At 39.1% G+C, this 18,635-nt stretch overlaps 1 protein-coding gene across 3 annotated transcripts; it reads right to left on the bottom strand.

The window, feature by feature from the left end:
- Positions 1 to 419: 419 nt before the first annotated feature.
- katna1 (katanin p60 (ATPase containing) subunit A 1) lies at positions 420 to 18,635 on the bottom strand. Of its 3 annotated transcripts, none has more exons than XM_088402719.1 (11): positions 18,493 to 18,635; positions 14,809 to 14,974; positions 14,586 to 14,719; positions 12,419 to 12,611; positions 12,113 to 12,228; positions 9,957 to 10,062; positions 9,728 to 9,886; positions 8,325 to 8,451; positions 8,048 to 8,182; positions 3,330 to 3,456; positions 420 to 1,003 (listed from the first exon to the last, which is right to left on the bottom strand). In XM_088402719.1, the coding sequence occupies exons 2-11, from the start codon at positions 14,968 to 14,970 to the stop codon at positions 805 to 807; spliced, it is 1,458 nt and encodes a 485-aa protein (XP_088258845.1). In that variant the 5' UTR covers positions 14,971 to 14,974; positions 18,493 to 18,635; the 3' UTR covers positions 420 to 804. The 3 variants fall into 3 exon arrangements, with proteins under 3 accessions (XP_088258845.1, XP_088258844.1, XP_088258846.1); XM_088402718.1 differs by having other exon boundaries at positions 14,809 to 17,428; positions 18,493 to 18,565; XM_088402720.1 differs by lacking the exon at positions 18,493 to 18,635 and adding an exon at positions 17,853 to 18,483.

The raw sequence follows: 18,635 nt of genomic DNA, 5'->3' as shown, positions 1-18,635 counted from the left end.
TCCAAATTTCTGCACTCTGGGACCAATATGGATTATCTTATACACTGAAACTGTATGCGTTTCAGTAGGCCAATTCAAGTTGAAATTTGTTCCAGTTCATTTAAATTCCAAAAAACACAATTACATTATACAAGCAATTTCCATCTAATTTGTTTGAAATGATTGATGGTTTACTCCCAACAAAGCAGCAAATAGTAGCAATTAAAATGAATAAAATTAAATATTGCACTGTGTGTTTTACTTGACAAAAAAAAAGAATAGTGAAATATTGTACGTTTGCCAAGTTCACCCGAATCGGGCTGTCCAAAAGCAGGATTGCATCTGTAGCTTGTATTCTGATTGTTCAGCTGGATCATGGCTATAATGTGCAGAAAAGACCTCAAAAATAATCTAACAAAACATGAAGCCTATGAACACAATTCAAAGAGGATACTAAACATAAAAAGCACAATTTATTCATAGAATTATAGTTACAAATTGCATCACTAAGATGTGCAAGAACCACAAATTTCCATATAAAAGCAAGTGCAGAAAATAAGTGTCTAGAAAGACGACTTTTTGGTGCGTTGTGCTTACGTAATATTGTCACATAATGATTCAAGGCATTTGCAAAAGCAAAACAACAAATATGCAATATGTGATCAGGTCTATTTCTTCGACAAAAATTGTCATGTCGGTTTCAAAAATTTCAAAACAAAAAAAATTAATCTGAAGTTCATAAACAAATTTACAATACAAATGATCATCTTGAGGCAGATACTGTTCGAAGAAGAACTTATGCTAGCAGGCCAATTCTAAAGCCTCTCAACAGGAGCCAAACTCTTCAATCCACTTTTCATACTTCTCGAGGTCTGCTGCCGACACGGATTTGGAAACTTTCTTCAGGGATGACTCAAAGTCCTCCATGGTGGTGGGCATGTGCATCTCATCGCGGGAGATGTTGCGGATCTCCTCTGGGGTGAGCCCCTCGATTCTTCGCCGCATGGCCATCAAGGAGGCATCTCTGCAGTCATACAAAGTAATGCTTTTATTCCCGATCATATGGAAGAAATTTTCTGCCTTATAATATGCTTCCAATAAATGTATGGGGGTCATATAATCAGCAGAACTTAAGACACTGAAAGACACAGGACACACAAGTGGAGAAAGTAAACATCTTGTCATAAAAACAAAGGAAGACGAAAACTAGACCTAGAAAACTGGACTCATTACGACAAAGGGGGGACAAATACAGATGGTAGTAACGGCACAGCAACTGATCTTGCAACAGGAAGCCTGTTTTAAAACAATAATTGAACAGCCATTTACATTATTACTTCATTTACAACATAATTCAAATATTCAAAATAATGATCTACAGTATACCTCTAATGCAATATACAATAAGACCTCATTTTTTGCGGTTAAATAAGCCACCAGGGGGCAATCACCCCTTAACCAAATGGAGACAGAAGAAGACGCTATAAAAATAGATTTTAAATTGCTATTTTAATCACCACGAGGGGGCACTCTCCACCAGCAAACACAACCAGGTGTGTTACTGTTGTGATGGTGCAGTATTCTAATGATCTGAATGTGTTGGTGTTATGTATGAAGATATGCTGGTGCAGCTCTCATTTCTAAACGTGGAGGCATGTTCAGTATGTGGTGAAGGTTTGAAAGTTTTAAATGAAAAAAATAAAGTTTCTGCGTACCACCTTTCTGCATAAATATTGGGTCTTACAACCTGCAGTTTATAGTCTGGTGCAGCCTATACAAGTCGACCTCACTTATATGTCAAGCCCCCCCCCCCCTTTTTTTTTACTTCAATTTGGGAGAATTTTACAAAAACATTATTGTAAGTCTACCCCTGACTTTAGTGGTTACATAGATTATGGCTGTCTAATTAAAACACATGGTGCGTGTTATTAAAATGATGAAATTACGCTACTTTTAAAGACATTTCTTCATCGTTTATCGAATAAAATACTGTTGTGGTTGGAGGGTGGGGGCAAAATGAGACAAGTGCGAGGCAATGTACACAGACGGAAATGTTGAAACTAACGTGGCAACAATGAAATGATTCGAAGTTTCAATGCTTTATTTTTTGACAGCTGAATATTTATGTGTAAAAAAAAAAAAAAAAAAAAAAAAAAAAAAAAAAAAAGCCCTAAAAGTCATCATCACTATCCATCACGCCAAATAGCCCCTCCCATTTAACATCCAGGTGTTGTTCTTCCGACTCAGTAAGTCATATTCGGACCCATCCAATTTGTTTGAAATGGAGATGATTTGCTTATCATCTTACTTGGGGTGTTCTTTACCCAAGTGACGACTGTTGAGATCAGAGCGTGGAAGGTTGCCATTTGCTGCCCCCCCACCTACCGACATCCATGTTCAATCACACATCCAAGGGCTGAAGCAGACAAGTTAAGCCATATTTTCCTTTTAATAATGCATCAAAGCCCATCGGAACAAATGAGCCACGTTGTCAACGGCAAAGAGGCAATAAGGTGGCGCTTGACGAAAGTGACGTTTATATATATATATATATATATATATATATATATATATATATATATATATGTGTGTGTGTGTGCATTTTAAGCCTTGTAAATTACATATTACTTATTTTGGATTTGAATAAATGTTAGTCAAACATAGGTACCATATTTTCCGCACTATAAGGCGCAACCTCAATTAATGACATTTTAAAACCTTTTCCATATATAAAGCGCACCGGAGTATGCACCCTCAATTAATGACATATTTGAAAACTTTTTCAATCACAATATAGTAATACTCACAGTAATAACAGTAATAACTCAAAAAATAACTAATCTCTCAATAGCATAACTCAATGTCAATATGACCAACCTTGTTCAACTGTAAAAACACAAAAGAAACAGGTAAAGCTTACTTTATCAGTTCTTTCCCCATCTACGAATCCCAATCTCAATATCGATCCATATATAAGGCGCACCTGATTATAAGGTGCACCATCAGCTTTAAAAAAAAAAAAGGCTTTTATGTGATTTATAGTGCGGAAAATACGGTATGTGAAAAAATGGTCTGTTTTAAGTTATGTGCCTATATGTTTCCCATATGGGAGATAAAAATGAGGAAAAAAAACTCCAGACTTGTACTCTGACAAATATGGTACTTGATTTAGCACAAATCCAAATTACAACGCAATATGAGAGGCCTACGACTAAATGAAAAAAAAAAAACCTCTCCTGTCAATATTAATCAAGTCCAGTCTCACATCTCACAAAGAAATGAGCAATTACTTAAAAATGTTAAAAAAAAAAAAACGGAGCTTTATCCCATTGCACAAATTTTAGTCCAACCTGCACACGTTTGTGATGTCAGCTCCAGAGTAGCCTTCCATCTGCTCAGCAATCTTGTCCAAATCCACGTCATTGGCCAGCTCCAACTCCTTCAAGTTTATCCGAAGCAGCTCCACCCGACCTTTTTCTGAGGACACAATGTTGAGGGCACAACAATGTTGCAACACAGTTATTTCAAACAAGATATGGATATCTCAATGTGGTTTTGTCGGTACATGCGAAGGTGAAGCATACAAATGGGGGAAACCTGTTTTTATTATTCAGCACCTAACAAAAAAGTAGGATGTAATCACATGAGTAATAGTTATGCAAAGGGCAGTAGACAATTTAGAATAGTCGGCTGGCAGGAACTGGGCACCAAGAAGAGTGTGAATAGTTGTCTTGTGGCATTTCCTCCCAGATACGTGTGAGGGCATAGCTGAGCTGTTGTACAGTCTGAGGAGCAACCTGGCAGCACCTAATGGACCGAAACATAATGTCCCAGAGATGTTCTATTGGGTTTAAGTCAGGGCATCGTGAAGGCCATTCAATTGTTTCAATTCCTTCATCCTCCAGCTATTGCCTGCATACTCTTGCCACATGAGGCCGGGCATTGTAGTGCATTAGGAGGAAACCAGGACCTACTGCACCAGCGTAGGGTCTGACAATGGGTTCAAGGATTTCATCTCGATACCTTATGGCAGTCAGAACACCATTTCTTAGGCAGTAGAGGTCTGAGCGTCCCTCCATCGATATGCCTCCCCAGACCATCACTGATCCACCACCAAACCTGTCATGTTGAACGACGTTGCAGGCAGTATAACGTTCTCCTAGTTTTCTCCAGACACTTTCACGTCTATCACAGATGCTCAGGGTGTACCTGCTCTCGTCTGTGAAAAGTACAGGGCGCCAGTGGTGGACCTGCCAATACAGGTGTTCTTGAGCAAATGCCACTTGAGCTCCACGGTGCTGGATAGTGAGCACAGGGCCCATGACAGGACGTGGGGCCCTCAGGCCACCTTCATGAAGTCTGTTACTGATTGCTTGGGTAGAGACATTCACACCAGTGGCCGTCTGGAGGTCATTCTGTAGGGCATGAGCAGTACTCAGCCTGTTCTGCCTTGCACAAAGGAGCAGTTATCGGTCCTTCTGAGGGGTTGAGGAACTTCTACGGCCCTGTCCAGCTCTCCGAGAATAACCACCAGTCTTCTGAAATCTCCTCCATGTTCTGGAGATTGTGCTGGGAGACATATTAAACCTTCTTGCTGCAGCACGTGTAGATGTGCCACCCTGGAGAAGTTGGACAGCCTATGCAACTTCTGTAGGGTTAAGGACTCGCCTGATACTGCCAGTAGAGATAATTACGAGAGCCAAAATGAGCAAGAGTGGGAAAACAAGCCAAAAAAGATTAAGAGGGAGAAACTTGAAATGACCTCTACATGTAAAACCAGTCATGTTTTGAGGTTTTTCTAATTTTTGCCACTGAACTGCACCTGTTGTTAATTCCATGAACACCAATACAGCTGAAATTGATGAACTAGTTCCTCAGCTACTTAACCAACCAGAAAATTATCAGACAGGTTTAATTCAATTCATGCCAGGCCCAATTAAAAAAAAAGCATTCCTTCAATTTTTGTGAGCAGTGTATATATATATATATATATATATATATATATATATATATATATATATATATATATATATATATATATTGTAAATGTGAAAAGTCTTCATTCTATGCATATTATTTAAGAAAAATATTACTGCAGTACTGTGACACATATTTACGTAAATCTTAAATGATTAAAACTTATACACTAACTGAACAGTAGCTACCACTTTCCACCTTTTGGACTCCCGCGAGCAGCTGCCCTGACATTAAATTAAAGTGAAGCCTCTTATAACAATACACTTGAAATTTCATTTTATTACAAAAGAAATCTAGGTAAAAGTCAGATTCACAAAGCTGTGCATTTCTCCGTTGCGGTCTATGTAGGCACACAGAGGGGTGTGTGCGTTTGCTCTCGGCACGCCTACGAGTCACGTGATTGGCTCCCAGAGACCAAGCTGTCCATCAATGTGCTTACTAGCACGTTCGTCACGTGTGCGAGTGTGCTGAGCTGAGCGCACACAGGCAGTTACAGGAGAGACGAAAGCAAGCTTTTGGATCCTCTTGCCTTTTGTAATAAATTGGAATTTAAAGTGTAAACTCTTTTTTTTTTAATCATGTTCGGTAAGCTTCTTGTTACTCGCTCTAGTCGGACGTCCGAGGAAGAGCTAAACGTATAGGCACATGACGAGACACGGAAGACCGGAAAAGAGAGGGCATACCAGTACATTTACAGTATAAAGTTTAATCATTTAAGATTAAAGTAAATGTGTGTACTGCAGTAGTAGTTTGACTTCCAAGGAGTGCCAGTGAAAAGTGCATTTATGGATAACTTGCCTGTCTGGCACATTTCTCCGCAATATCATTTTTTTTTCTCCCCCCAAAAAATCTGCGATGCCCTGAGGGGCGTGATAGGCGAAGCGCGAAGTAGCGAGGGATCACTGTATATACATGGAGAAAAACGAAGTATATTTGTATGCACAGTGTGCACAATTCATAATCAAATACATGTGAGCCAGAGCCAGTTTACACAGGCATGACCAACTACCTACATAGAGCTAACAGATAGGCTAATGCACATGACAAATAACACAGACTAGAAATAGCGAAACATAGGATCCATTAGTTGCCTTTTCTATTTTGTCTACATATAGTTTATAAACCGAGAACATTCATTCCGTACACACACATAAATGAAATCTAATTCCAAATCTTAACAATGCCCGACAAGGCTAACTGGTAGTGTCTCCTCCTCCTATCATTTTTCATTTGTTTAACAAATCGTTTATTAATGTGCAGTGAATGACAGCAACTGTTGTGAAAAAAAGGGACTCCATGGCATCCTTAAATAACTCCTTGACGGGCTAGTAATTCCATCAGGATTAAAGGTTGTTTACTGAGGCTCAGTGGAAAATACAAGAAAGGTACTAAAGGTTGACTAGTGTGCGAGACAGAATGAGAGGAATGTGGAGCTGAGGAAGCCAATTTGTGTCGGGGGGCCTGGAGGGATAATCTATTGCCTTGCATTATGCAGCAAGTGTATGGAGCACTGAGTATTGTACTCTCATCATTCAGAGCATTTCCCCCCTCATCGAATCTTTTCTTCGCATAAATAAATCAATAGCTGTGCATTCAAACGGGAAGTTAGGTTTTTTTAAGATTTTTCTTTACAATAATATGCTCTATGCAGCGCCACAAGTCTAAAAAAAAAACGGTATTGTATTTATTTTACTAAATGGGATATGAATTAAGAAGCAAAATTCCTAAGCAACTGTGGTATCATGTGGGGGCAAAATAGTTGCAGCGGAGAAACACGCCGTGATGGTTTTCTGCATGCCTGACAGACGAGGTAACGATAAATGCACTTGCCACAAACGTGGGAACTACTGCAGTACACATATTTACTCAAATCTTAAATAATTAAACCTTATACAGTAACTGAACTGATCGGAACTGCTCCAAACAAAAGTTGTTGTTTTTTTAATTCTGTGGGGGGCACTACTTCGCGGCAGCCGTGGTCATATAAGCGGCGCCCGGAAGTCAAATGTGTACATGATCAAACATGATAACAATGAGAGTTTACACTTGAAATACCATTTTATGATCAAATAAATCCAGGTAAGAGGTTCCCAACGGTCCGGTGAAGGTCTTTGCTTCTCTGTCTTGGAGGAGCAACAGCCTGTGTGTTTTACCATTGTGACTGGCACGCCCAGGTGTGAATAACTTGCGGGATTTGACTTCCGGGCGCTGCTTATATGACCGCGGCTGCTGCCAGACTTCAAAGGATGGAAAGGGGTAACTGTTCAGTTACTGTATCAGGTTTAATAATTGAAGATTTAAGTAAATATAAGATTAAAGTAAATACGTGTACAGTACTGCAAGAATGTTTGTCTTTAATATGTATAGTATGAAGCCTTTTTCCATTTAAAAAAAAAAAATCTTTTTTTTTTTAATTCCACGGGGGGGCGCTACTTCGCGGTTTTCACTTATGGCGGTGGGGTTCTAGTCCCAATTAACTGCAAAAATCGAGGGATCACTGTACACCAAACATAACTCAGGTAAGTCGCATTTGCAAAAATTACATCTCTTACTAAATGTACCCAAATTGCATAGATTAAATCAATCATATAACTGAATTCACAAGTTGGACCGACAAACAACTCATTTTGGGCATATCAGCATAGATGACAACAGTCCAACAAAGAAAACACAACTCACAGACACTCGTGGGCCAGACCTCACAAAGACAAGAAACAATGCGTGCGCAGCGACAGCAACTGCTCCCCTCCCAACTGAAGCCATATCATGCTCCCCACCATAAAATGCACTATCAACAGCGGCGCCAAAAACAAAGACTAAGCCAAACGGGCACAAATCTGTGACTGTTCAAAGATAAACTACAGTAAATCAGTCTCAAAACACCCAAATTATTCCACAGACCGGTGTTTTCAGGCCCCAGACTCCTGCGAGTCCGCTGACCCCACTTTGAGAACCACTGCGGTAAAGTGATGCTACGTTTATAAATTTTACAGGTATTGGCCCTCTGAAGAAAAATAATTACAAGGTGGACTGTAATGATAGCAATTAAATCAACAGTTGGACAACCAGGGATATCTTTTAAGTGGTGTACCTGAGGGCAAAGGAATGTATATCCTCTTCTCTAAACGTCTTCTCAGAGCCTCATCAATGTCCCATGGAAAGTTGGTGGCAGCTAGGACCATGACCATCTTTGATGGGTCATCACTTTCCGTTGCCCCACCAACACCTACACAAAACAAACAAGTGGAACAGAAATGTGTTTCTGCCATTGGTTTCGGGTACTCAATAGAAAGCAAAAACTTTTGCACCCATTTAAAGAAAAAAAAAAACGATCTCAAACTGTGATTCAGAGTATCTTATTGACCCACCATCCATCTGCACCAACAGTTCTGCCTTGACTCTCCGACTAGCCTCATGTTCCTCAGAGGTACCTCTGCGACTGCACATGGAGTCAATTTCATCGATGAAGATGGTTGTCGGAGCATAAAAGCGGGCCTGAACAAGGTAATAATGCCATAATTGAGCATTTCTCATTTAAGGTTAATAGTTATCAAGAGCCTACTATGATCACTTTGATCAGTCAAATGTTTCTAATTTCTAATTTCTTCAAATGTATGGTAGTTTTGAAGATTTATACATTTACAGTAAAAGTGTCTTCCCACACACATGTACGGATATACACAAACATATGCATTGGTTTTGGTGGTACAGGTATACTTCTGCATTTGCATGATTTGTGCTGTGATTTGTTTTACATTGCCATTACTGTTCTGTTTTGGTATGTGTTCAAATGTCCTCAGGCCCAAACTTAATAAACTTTAAGTAGCTTGTTTGAGTGTCTCTCACATGCTTTTCTGCGGTAAACTTGAGGTTCCCCACATGGTGATAAATAAGCAACTCTTAACACTTGATGTGACAAAAATCAAAGTCAAAGCTGCGCTACTCTGGTCTGGTCATTAGCCCGCTAATATATGGGGCAAGGTACGCAATACATTCCCTCGTTTTCATGGTGCCAGATGGCTGTCATATAAAGCAGAGGTCCCCAACCGCCGGTCTGTGGCCCGGTACCGGTCTGTGAATTAACTGGTACCGGGCCGCATGGGCCGCATCAGAAATAATGATGTTTTGGAATTGATTTGGTTCATACTTAAACAGCTCGTTTCTTTGTGCTTTGTTTGGCTTGATCTGTTTTTTGGCGGCACCTCTGGCCGCTGTTGATATTATAATTTGTAGTTAGGAAAAACGGCGTGGCTTCACTTGAGAGCAGTCACTGTCGGTGACACGCACGTTGTTCTGTCTGTCTTTAAAATCTGTTGTCATTTATGATAATATACCCAAAATTAGTTTGTTTGTTGATCCAACAACTTGTGACACTGGATAACATGCTAGCTAATGTTAGCATGTTATATAGTGCTATGTTTAGCTCATTAGCATTTTGGTTTGTTATATTTCCAGTTGGAATATGGTACCATATGCAAAGGTTTTGGATTGAAAAGTATTTGTTTTCATCTATAGTAAAACTCCTCTAGTAAGAAACCTGCAAGCGAAAAAAATACAAATAAATCCATGCATCGAAACCTTTCCCCATTTCTTCCTCATATAACAAAAAAAATCCCCTATGCATAACACAAAATGTTTTTTTTCTGCATTTGCATTGCATTCTCCCCATCCACAATGAAAATCTCAAGAGTTGACCGGTTCGTGGTGAAAAACGGTTGGGGAACGCTGATACAGAGGACATATTCATACATGCGGAACACCCAAAACATACCATCTCGAAAAGCAGGCGCACTAACTTCTCAGACTCTCCTCTGTATTTTGAAGTCAGTGTGGATGAGGAGACGTTGAAGAAAGTAGTCCTGCATTCAGTGGCAACTGCTTTCGCTAAAAGTGTTTTCCCTGTGCCAGGAGGTCCCACCATGAGCACTCCCTAAAGTGAAAGTATCATGCGCTGCTGTGAGTGACATGTCTTATACACATATTTGAACTGTGATTAGTACCTTCCAAGGTCTCCGTATGCCTTTGAAAAAGGCCGGCATCCACATTGGCAACACAACCGCTTCTTTCAGGAGTTTTTTTGCGTCTTCTAAGTCTGCAATGTCGTCCCTTAGAAATAAGATCACTCTATAAGTCAAATTTGGCTAGCTAATGTTTAGTGCAGTCTTTTTTTTACTATAAGCTGTAACTATACGTACAAGTTACAACATTTAAGTAGACCTATGAGGGATGGGATGAGATCTTGTGCAACGAGATTTTGCAAGATTAAGGAATGTTATCATACCGAATAGTGTATGGACACTAATGGATGTTGCAACAACAGCTGACTTCATACAGCACAAACTGTTGCTGCGAGAGATTCACGAGTCACAACTCAACACAAAAAACACAGCTTTGTCCTGAAATCATATTCAATAAGCAAGTCAGGGAGCTAAACAACAACTTCATTATGCTAGCAATCTATTGAATGGTGCCTTTAGTCAACGTTTAACACAGCCTCTAGCATAAATTAGCCATGCTCGAGTAATCTATATTGGCTGGCTGGACCAATCGGTTTACCTTTCAAACGCAGTTTATGAGAAAAATGATTAAACGCTCTGATAGTTGCTGTTCGTACTGATCACTTTTGTACAAACCGGGCTGACTCAAATGTGTGTTCTGTGGTTCTTGCGCAGGGAAGGGCAAACTACGGCCCGGACCCAGCCCATTGGTCTTTTTAATCCAGCCCGCCTATGATGGCACAGAATTAAGGTTTGGTTTGAACTATGCCATTCATTTCTTTTTGACTTCTTTTGACAGACATTAAGAATGAGAGACAGCGAGAGAAACAGCGAGAGAGAGAGAGAGAGAGAGAGAGAGAGAGAGAGAGAGAGAGAGAGAGAGAGAGAGAGAGAGAGAGAGAGAGAGAGAGAAGAATGAGCTATTTTCGCTCTTCTACTGGTCAGATCAGAACCCATCTGCAGCAATGTCAAAGAAAAATGAAGTTGACAATGAGTTCTGGATATATATATATTCTCGCATGTCACTGAAACGCCAATATTCTATTGGTCTTATAAGGTCACAGTCACGGAGATGCCGATATGCTATTGGTATATTAAGGTCACAGTCACGGTCTCAGTCACGGAGATGCCGATATGCTATTGGCCAGCGTCACGTCAATCACAGAAATGCCGATATGCTATTGGCCGAACGCCTTCATCTAGCTTGATGGCACAGCTGGTCGGTGTGTTGTGAAGACTTTGCAAACTTTATCTGTTAGACATGGCTTCTAAAATTGCAAGTGGCGGTAAAGAAAGAAGTAAGAGGATGATGACAATAGAAACGAAGCAGGAGATAATAAAAAAACATGAAGGAGGCACACGCATAGTTAACCTTGAGTATGGCCGTAACCGCTCAGTAATATGTACAATTCTCAATAACAAGAAAGCTATGATAGCAAGCAAGTCTTCAAGGGCAAGGGCAAGACTTTCCTTGTCAGGGGAAAGACCTCGGTCGACAACAAAAAATTACGAAAGAGGCGCACGCATAATTAACCTTGCTAGTGAGTATGGCCGTAACTGCTCGGCAATCTTCTAAGGGCAAGACTTTCCTTGCCAGGGGACGGACCTCGGTCAACAACAAAATGGAGAGGCTTCTTCTATTATGGATTAAAGAGAAGGAAATCAGCGGTGATATGTTCTCGTTTGAGAAAAGTTCTCGTTTAAGAAAATAAATAAAAAAATTCTGCGGGTTCGTCTCTGCTCCCCTCCGCCTCCACCCAGCTCAAGTCACGTCGCCCCAAAGGTAAATGTCATTTGTCCTTTGTATATGTTATTTAATTTAACTGTACAGTAGATTATGTTACTCATTTTTAATATGTGTATAAAGTCGTGATGTTTTTACCTAAGGTTTTTGCACGCGTTGCACGCATTCACTAATTAACATAGGTTTGGATTGCCCATCATATATATATATATATATATATATATATATATATATATATATATATATATATATATATATATATATATATATATATATATATATATATATTATTATATATAAATCCACTCGAAACCAATCAGACCAATGCTCCCCATTTCACTGTATGACTGTGTACGATGACAGTAACTGCATTCTACAGTTTAAAACACAACAACAACAAAACAATTAAATATACCATTTAATGTTTAGATTCTGAGATATGATATCTCGCTCCAGGGCTTCAACAAGGTCTTTGTCATATCCTGTCCCATCAAACTTTTTCACTTCTTTTTCCGGACCATCTCCTTTGGTCTGGGGGGAGGGGTACGACAAAAGCAAAAGCTATTAGCATCATGTATTTAACGCACATTGTTATTTATTAAATTGATATTATTTTGAAGAATTACAATAACAACAATTGTGACCTTAAGTAAACGTCTGTGTGATTGAACATTTGGGACAGATCCTTTACAGCTGAGGTAGGAAGGAAAAAAAGCTTCACCTTATCATCTTTTGCTTTGCCAGCAGCTTCCTTCGTTTCTTTTGTTTTGGCCTTTGGGTTTTTATGTCTGTCCCCGTTGGGCCCGCGAGGTGAATGCCTCTGCTGAGCCTTCACAGCCACGCTGAGCCGGTTGTTGATTGGCTTATTGTCTTTGTAATGGTTTGTAGGCCGCCTGACAGGACACGGTGAATGCCTGTGAATCAAAAATTAAGAAGGAAAATGTCCTCTTTTAAAATATTTTACATTCAACTGTGTCAAAAAATAAAACATTAAAACTTCATAATCGTTTTTTTGTTGCGACATTAGTTTCAGCATTTGCGTCTACGCGTAGGCACATTGCGTCACACTTGTCTCGTTTCCGCCCCACCACCTCCCATTCATAACCACAACAGTATGTTATTTGATATATGATAAAGAACTGTGTCTAAAGTACCATAATTTTGTCATTTTAATAACGCACACCGTGTGTTTTAGTTGGAAAGCCATTAAATGTGTAACCATTAAGTCAGGGGTAGACCTATACTCATGTTTTTGTAAAAAAAATCACCCAAATTGAAGTAAAAAAAAGGTCGTCGACTTATACACGAGGTCGGCTTTTACACGGAGAAATACGGTAATTTGGGGTTTTATTAGACACTTCAAATTGTGACAACTGCTGAATCCCAATAACATGAGATTCCATTTGATTGGCTATTTCCGAAGACAGCCACATCCCCATTGAGAAGAGGGTGTCCACTCTTGTGCAACCACATAATGCTTATTTTTACTTCCCAAAATGTTTTTAGTGGTGTCGTACATTTATAGGTCACGTTAATGGTTGTTGTTGTTGTTTTTTTTTTTTTTTAAAGTGAACTTGATCTTGGCGTCTTTTTTAACACCACATAACCTGCTGTTTAAACAGCAGTGTATAGACCACATATTAAGTGTATAAGTGTGCCTCTGACACAAACAAACACAGGCTCACAACAGTGATTCCATTTTACTAATCTGGATCATAGGACCACATAAGGACTATTGCGTACGCACCAAAGAATATTTTCAAACCGATACTAAATCTGTTCATAGGGAAACAGGTTTATGAAATTTATTTTGCAGTATATAAATACAGTAGAACTCCTACAACGAAATCATAACTGCAGCCAGAAATTTTTCGCAACAGGGACAGCAAATCTATGTCTCGGACATAAACATAAAAAACGTGTTGAGAAACCCACAATATGACTGAAGTTGAAAACAAAACCATCCAACATTAAAAAAAAAAAAAGAAAAACGAAATAAATTGCCAAGTCTACAATAAGCATTAATTTTCATACTTACATCAACTCAACATTAAAAAAAAAGAAAAACGAAAGAAATTGCCAAGTCTACAATAAGCATTATTTTCATACTTACATCAATTTCTTACATAATGTCTTTCACTTTGCTTCATCCATCTTTCATCTTTATTACTTTTATCCCATCTTCAAGTGTTAAGCTTGGTTTAAGCTTGTAACGCATGCGAATCAAATGACCCGCACGTCAAATGACGTTATTCCAGCAACCACGTTCCATGAGTCCACGCGGAATAAATTTTCAGCAACGCGTGTCTTCCGTAATTTCTTTACAAGCGGGCAACATGGCGGACGAACTATCGCTTATTTGCTGTTAAAAAAAAAACAAAAAAACTTTGGGTGAGAAAAGAAAAGGAATACCTTAATTTTAATACCGTAAACAACTACTGGCGAGGACCACGCTGGTGAGAGATGAGGAGTCTGTTTAAAAAGACTTGGAGGAATTTAGATCGTTTGAATCTACTGGGATTCTCTACCTAGTAGTGTTGTTGTTCAATGCTGAAGAGTTTATCGCCACCGAGAGTATGGGAGAATATCGTCTGACTGCAGAGGGAAAGCCGCTCAGAGTATAAAGTGCTGCAAAACATGTGCTGCCGCGTCAAGTCTGAACCAAGCTAGACTTTTGCTGTGGGCTTGTTTTCGCCGTAGTGAATTTCAGTGCAACGCAAATGCAGACAAAAACATTTTGTATCATGCAACAGGGTTTTTTTTTTCGTTGAAGAAGTATGAGGAAGTAAGAAAGAAGGAAAGGCTTCATTGCATGTTTTTGGGGGATTTTTTTGCACATGCAGGTTTCGTTGTAGAGGACTTTTACTGTATCCCCAGAGATTCCTTACCTTGGTTCAATGGGCCTTAAATCACAATCATCAGATTCAACTGGTTTAATAGGCACAGCGTCCAGTTGAACGTTCTCCAGTGTCGACAGGAGGTCTTGAACCTGCCTGTTCTCATCGCTCACTTCTTGCCACAACTGGGGAAAACACACACACACACACACACACAAGATTTTTAATGGCACTTCAGATGAGCAGATCAGGTCTCTCTTTTTTCTATATTTACCTTCTGCCATCTCAGTTGAAGACTTGGGTCTCGGGTGATGTACACATGTCTCTTGATTTGTTCTAGTAGGCCTTGGTAGAGAACACTGGCTGAGTTGTAGTTTCCCAGCAAAGCATATTCACGGGCCAGCTTCATGTTCTCAAAGATTTCTTGTAAACTCATACTGCTGTAGAAAGGACCAGGGAGCATATTCATACTGGTTTTTCACATTTTAATTGTTATTAAGTATATAAAATTCACTTGCCTACACTTTTTTAATGAGGACTGTAAAATACAAATAACAACACTGTACAAAGATTTGACTGCCACACAAGTATTCATGGAGCAATGTTTAAATATGGTTGTTTCAGTTTGCAATGGTACAGGAATGTACTGGACTTATACTGACAACTACAGTGATCCCTCTTACTTCGCAGTCTCAGATATCGCGGTCTCAGTACTTTGCGGGTTTTTCCAGGAAAAATTAAAAATATTTCAAAATAAAAAATTATTTAAAAAATGTGCAAAAATGGAAAAAAATTGAAAAAAGTACATTATACAGCACTGTATTCATCAAATAACTAAGTAATATTAGTTAATAACTATGTTAAGAATTCTTCAAGCGTTCAAGAGTTCGTGACTTTTTTTAAATCTTATTTTGAAATGCACGCTTTTAATTTGTCGAATCACATTGCATTTCCGTTTCCTGTTTTACGTTCTCTGTGCGTCATTCGGCTTCTTACGGTGACGTAGTGATTGACAACGTATGCTCATATTTATAGTTTATTATCATTTATTTTGATAAATATTCTGTTTATGTGTTCGTTTGTGTAGAGGTTGCACTTTATAGTTAGTAGTTGTTGTTAGTTGTTGCTAACCCGCTAAAAATACAGTAAATTCATAGATTAAAGTTCGGCAAGTGTTTATGTTAGCTGACTGACTTTAAGATTGTTGTTGATTTATTATTCAACAGATACTACATGATACACCACACATGAGCCAAAATGTGAAGTTCAACGTGATGACTTGCGTACTCTTTCACCGGAGTCTTGGTGCAGATAACCAGTCCTGAGAACAAATTCTCAACAAACTAAGTAATATTACTTATTTAATGAATATACAATAATGTTATTAAGGATAATGCAATGTCAAATAATAGGAGAAAGGAAATAAAATCCGCAAAAAATACAAAATATATTGGGGCGTACATAGAAATCTAGGAACTGATACCCTACTTCACGGGTTTCAGACTTCGCGGGGGGTTGACACCCCCCATTAACCACGAAGTAGGGGGGATCACTGTATTTGTAATCTATTGTTGAACAGTATTTCAATAGGCTCCACGAAAGAAGCAGGATTTTACAAGCACTGTGAAGCACGATGCAATGTGACCTTTAACATGCCAACTGCATCTAAAGCCACCATTAGCTATGCACACTGGCGCGGGTAGTAACGTGCAAACTCCGTTTCCAAACGCTGATCAAAAGAAATTTGATGCATACTGCAAACCAATACCTGCAACAATGTTTTATTATAGTTATTGCAGTTTGCAGTGGTATGGATCGGTACAGGACTCACTGTATATTGGCAACAATTTCTAATATTTGGCATAATCCTACTTTCGTTTGCTCCAAGACTCACTAATGAAAAATGCAGGATTTTACAAACATTGTGAGGCAGTGGTTCTCAAAGTTTGGTGCCTGACTGTAGGGGGTCCGTGAAATAATGTGGCTTATTAACTCTTACAGTGCCAAGTGTTAACGGAAACATCTTTTGTAGTTATTGAAAGTAACACTCCCATCAAATGGTCACAATTAATTACTACAGTGCTCAATAAGCTTAAAATTATGAGGAGCGCTGGCCACAGGTGTCATCACTCTAGTCATAAAACAGAAAAAACGTATCGGCAGACAAGAAATACTTTATGTGATGAGAATTCTTGTTGCTGGCAAGGAAAGACTTATAAAAACATAGATTTGTGTTAATTTAATTTTATAATAAATTGTGAATGTATTGATTACGCTATAATTTAATTACTTCAAACAGTTTAATATCTTTTTAAAAATGTAATAATTTTGAAAATTGTCAAAATGTGTTTTGTGTCTGCATTTGCTTGCTAATGAGGCGATGAAGCCAGCCAAGATAAAGCACCATTTTATGTTATAATTTCGGGGAAAATTGAGCCGGTTTGTTATAGGGAGGTGTGCAACTTGGAATTTTTATTTCCTAAACTTCAGTATAGCTGAACTGAATTTAATCTTTTGATGGAAAAAAAAAAGGGCTCTTATGTTTGTCTCAAATTATTGGCTTTGTTTTGGTTCCACAAACATTTGCAATAGGGGTCCTTGGAGAATTTGCTTTCTGAAAGGGGTCCCTGACTCCCAAAATGTTTGAGACCCCTTGCGGTAAAGCAGTACTTCTAAAATGGTGGGGCAGTGTTAGTCTAACCATGCAACTTGTATGAATGCTGGAAAACAGTTAACAGTTGTTGAAAGCTGATCTCTACTGTGTTTTCTTTTTGCAATGTTACAAAGGATACTTTAGGTTTACTTTTACAACTATTATAAATGATAATCTTATTTAGAGTCAGTGAGGCGAGAGGGGGTGCGCGACTCCAACAATCATTGCAGGTCCAGGGCTCCTGCACACACGAGATCGATGAAACGTTAATATCTCGCCATAAAAACCACGCAGGGCGAATCCTTCTCAACAGTGGATTTTTGGCGGGATCTGCCGAGAGACTAAAGATGCTCACACAAAACCCATCAAATCTTTCTGGCACGTCTACAAGATGCAGAATAATTGCCAATGCGGTGCACGCCGATCTTTAATGGACAGCTATTTGAGTGAGTTTGTTTGGAGGCAAAGGTACCAAAATACTGACCTTGTCACGCAAATTATTAATGACATGTTCCAATTTGAACCTCTTCAATAAAAACAATTTTCATATCCTCTTTTTTTTAGGTGGCGGGGGTTAATGACATGATTAATTACATGTCCCAATTGCACCCTCTTCAACAAAAACTATAGGTACAAGTTTCATATCCTTTTTGTTTTTTAATCACCTTTTTTAGGTGGCGGGGGTTCACATTTGGCGGAGTTTATCTGGAAAAGATCCTAACTAATTAACTGGTATCTACAACTAAAGTCACATCGGCTACCACTCTAGCACAATAAGCATGCAAACTCTGTTTCCACGCAGAAACAATTTCAAACCCAGATCATAAGAAATACGGTATAAAAATCACTACTACTCCCAACTACTTGAACTATCAAAACATTTCCTGTCACAAGCTGCCACATTCAACTAAATTATTTTGTTGTTTCACAGGAGCTGTAATCACTTTATTTACAAAGCACATGTCGAAGCTACAAGGTTATGTAGTACATGACATATGTTGAGCAGTTTTTAAGTTAAGTATTCATCGACTCGTCATTTCGCGACTCGTATATGCATAGCGTTTTCGTGTTCGAAATGTCGGAAAAGAATGTACAATCTACCACGAACGAATGATTTCTGTTAAGCTCATTAGGCAAAACAAAAAGTTGCTAGCAAACGTATCGGTGCTACGCTGTGTACGGATATTTTGGCTACACTTAAAACTGCCGATGGCGTCTTCCGCTGAAGGTTACAAATACTGTCGGCTGACTTTTACACAAAGTTTGTAACAGCTTGAAATCGACCAAAACAGACCAATACTCAACTTCTCGAATGAACCCACGCAGAGTTCCTGCAACGACAGACGTGATGTGACGAGTTCCGTCGTAGCTGTTCGAACAGGATACTACCCGGATAACTGCCCGGACCCGGGTAGCAGCGTTCGGCACACGGAAGTGAGGAACAGCGC

The sequence above is a fragment of the Hippichthys cyanospilos genome, chromosome 20 (assembly GCF_059441005.1).
Source record: "Hippichthys cyanospilos isolate Australia breed blue-spotted pipefish chromosome 20, RoL_Hcya_1.0, whole genome shotgun sequence".
NCBI classification, from domain to species: Eukaryota; Metazoa; Chordata; class Actinopteri; order Syngnathiformes; family Syngnathidae; genus Hippichthys; species Hippichthys cyanospilos.
This window is presented reverse-complemented; position numbering and strand designations above follow the sequence as displayed.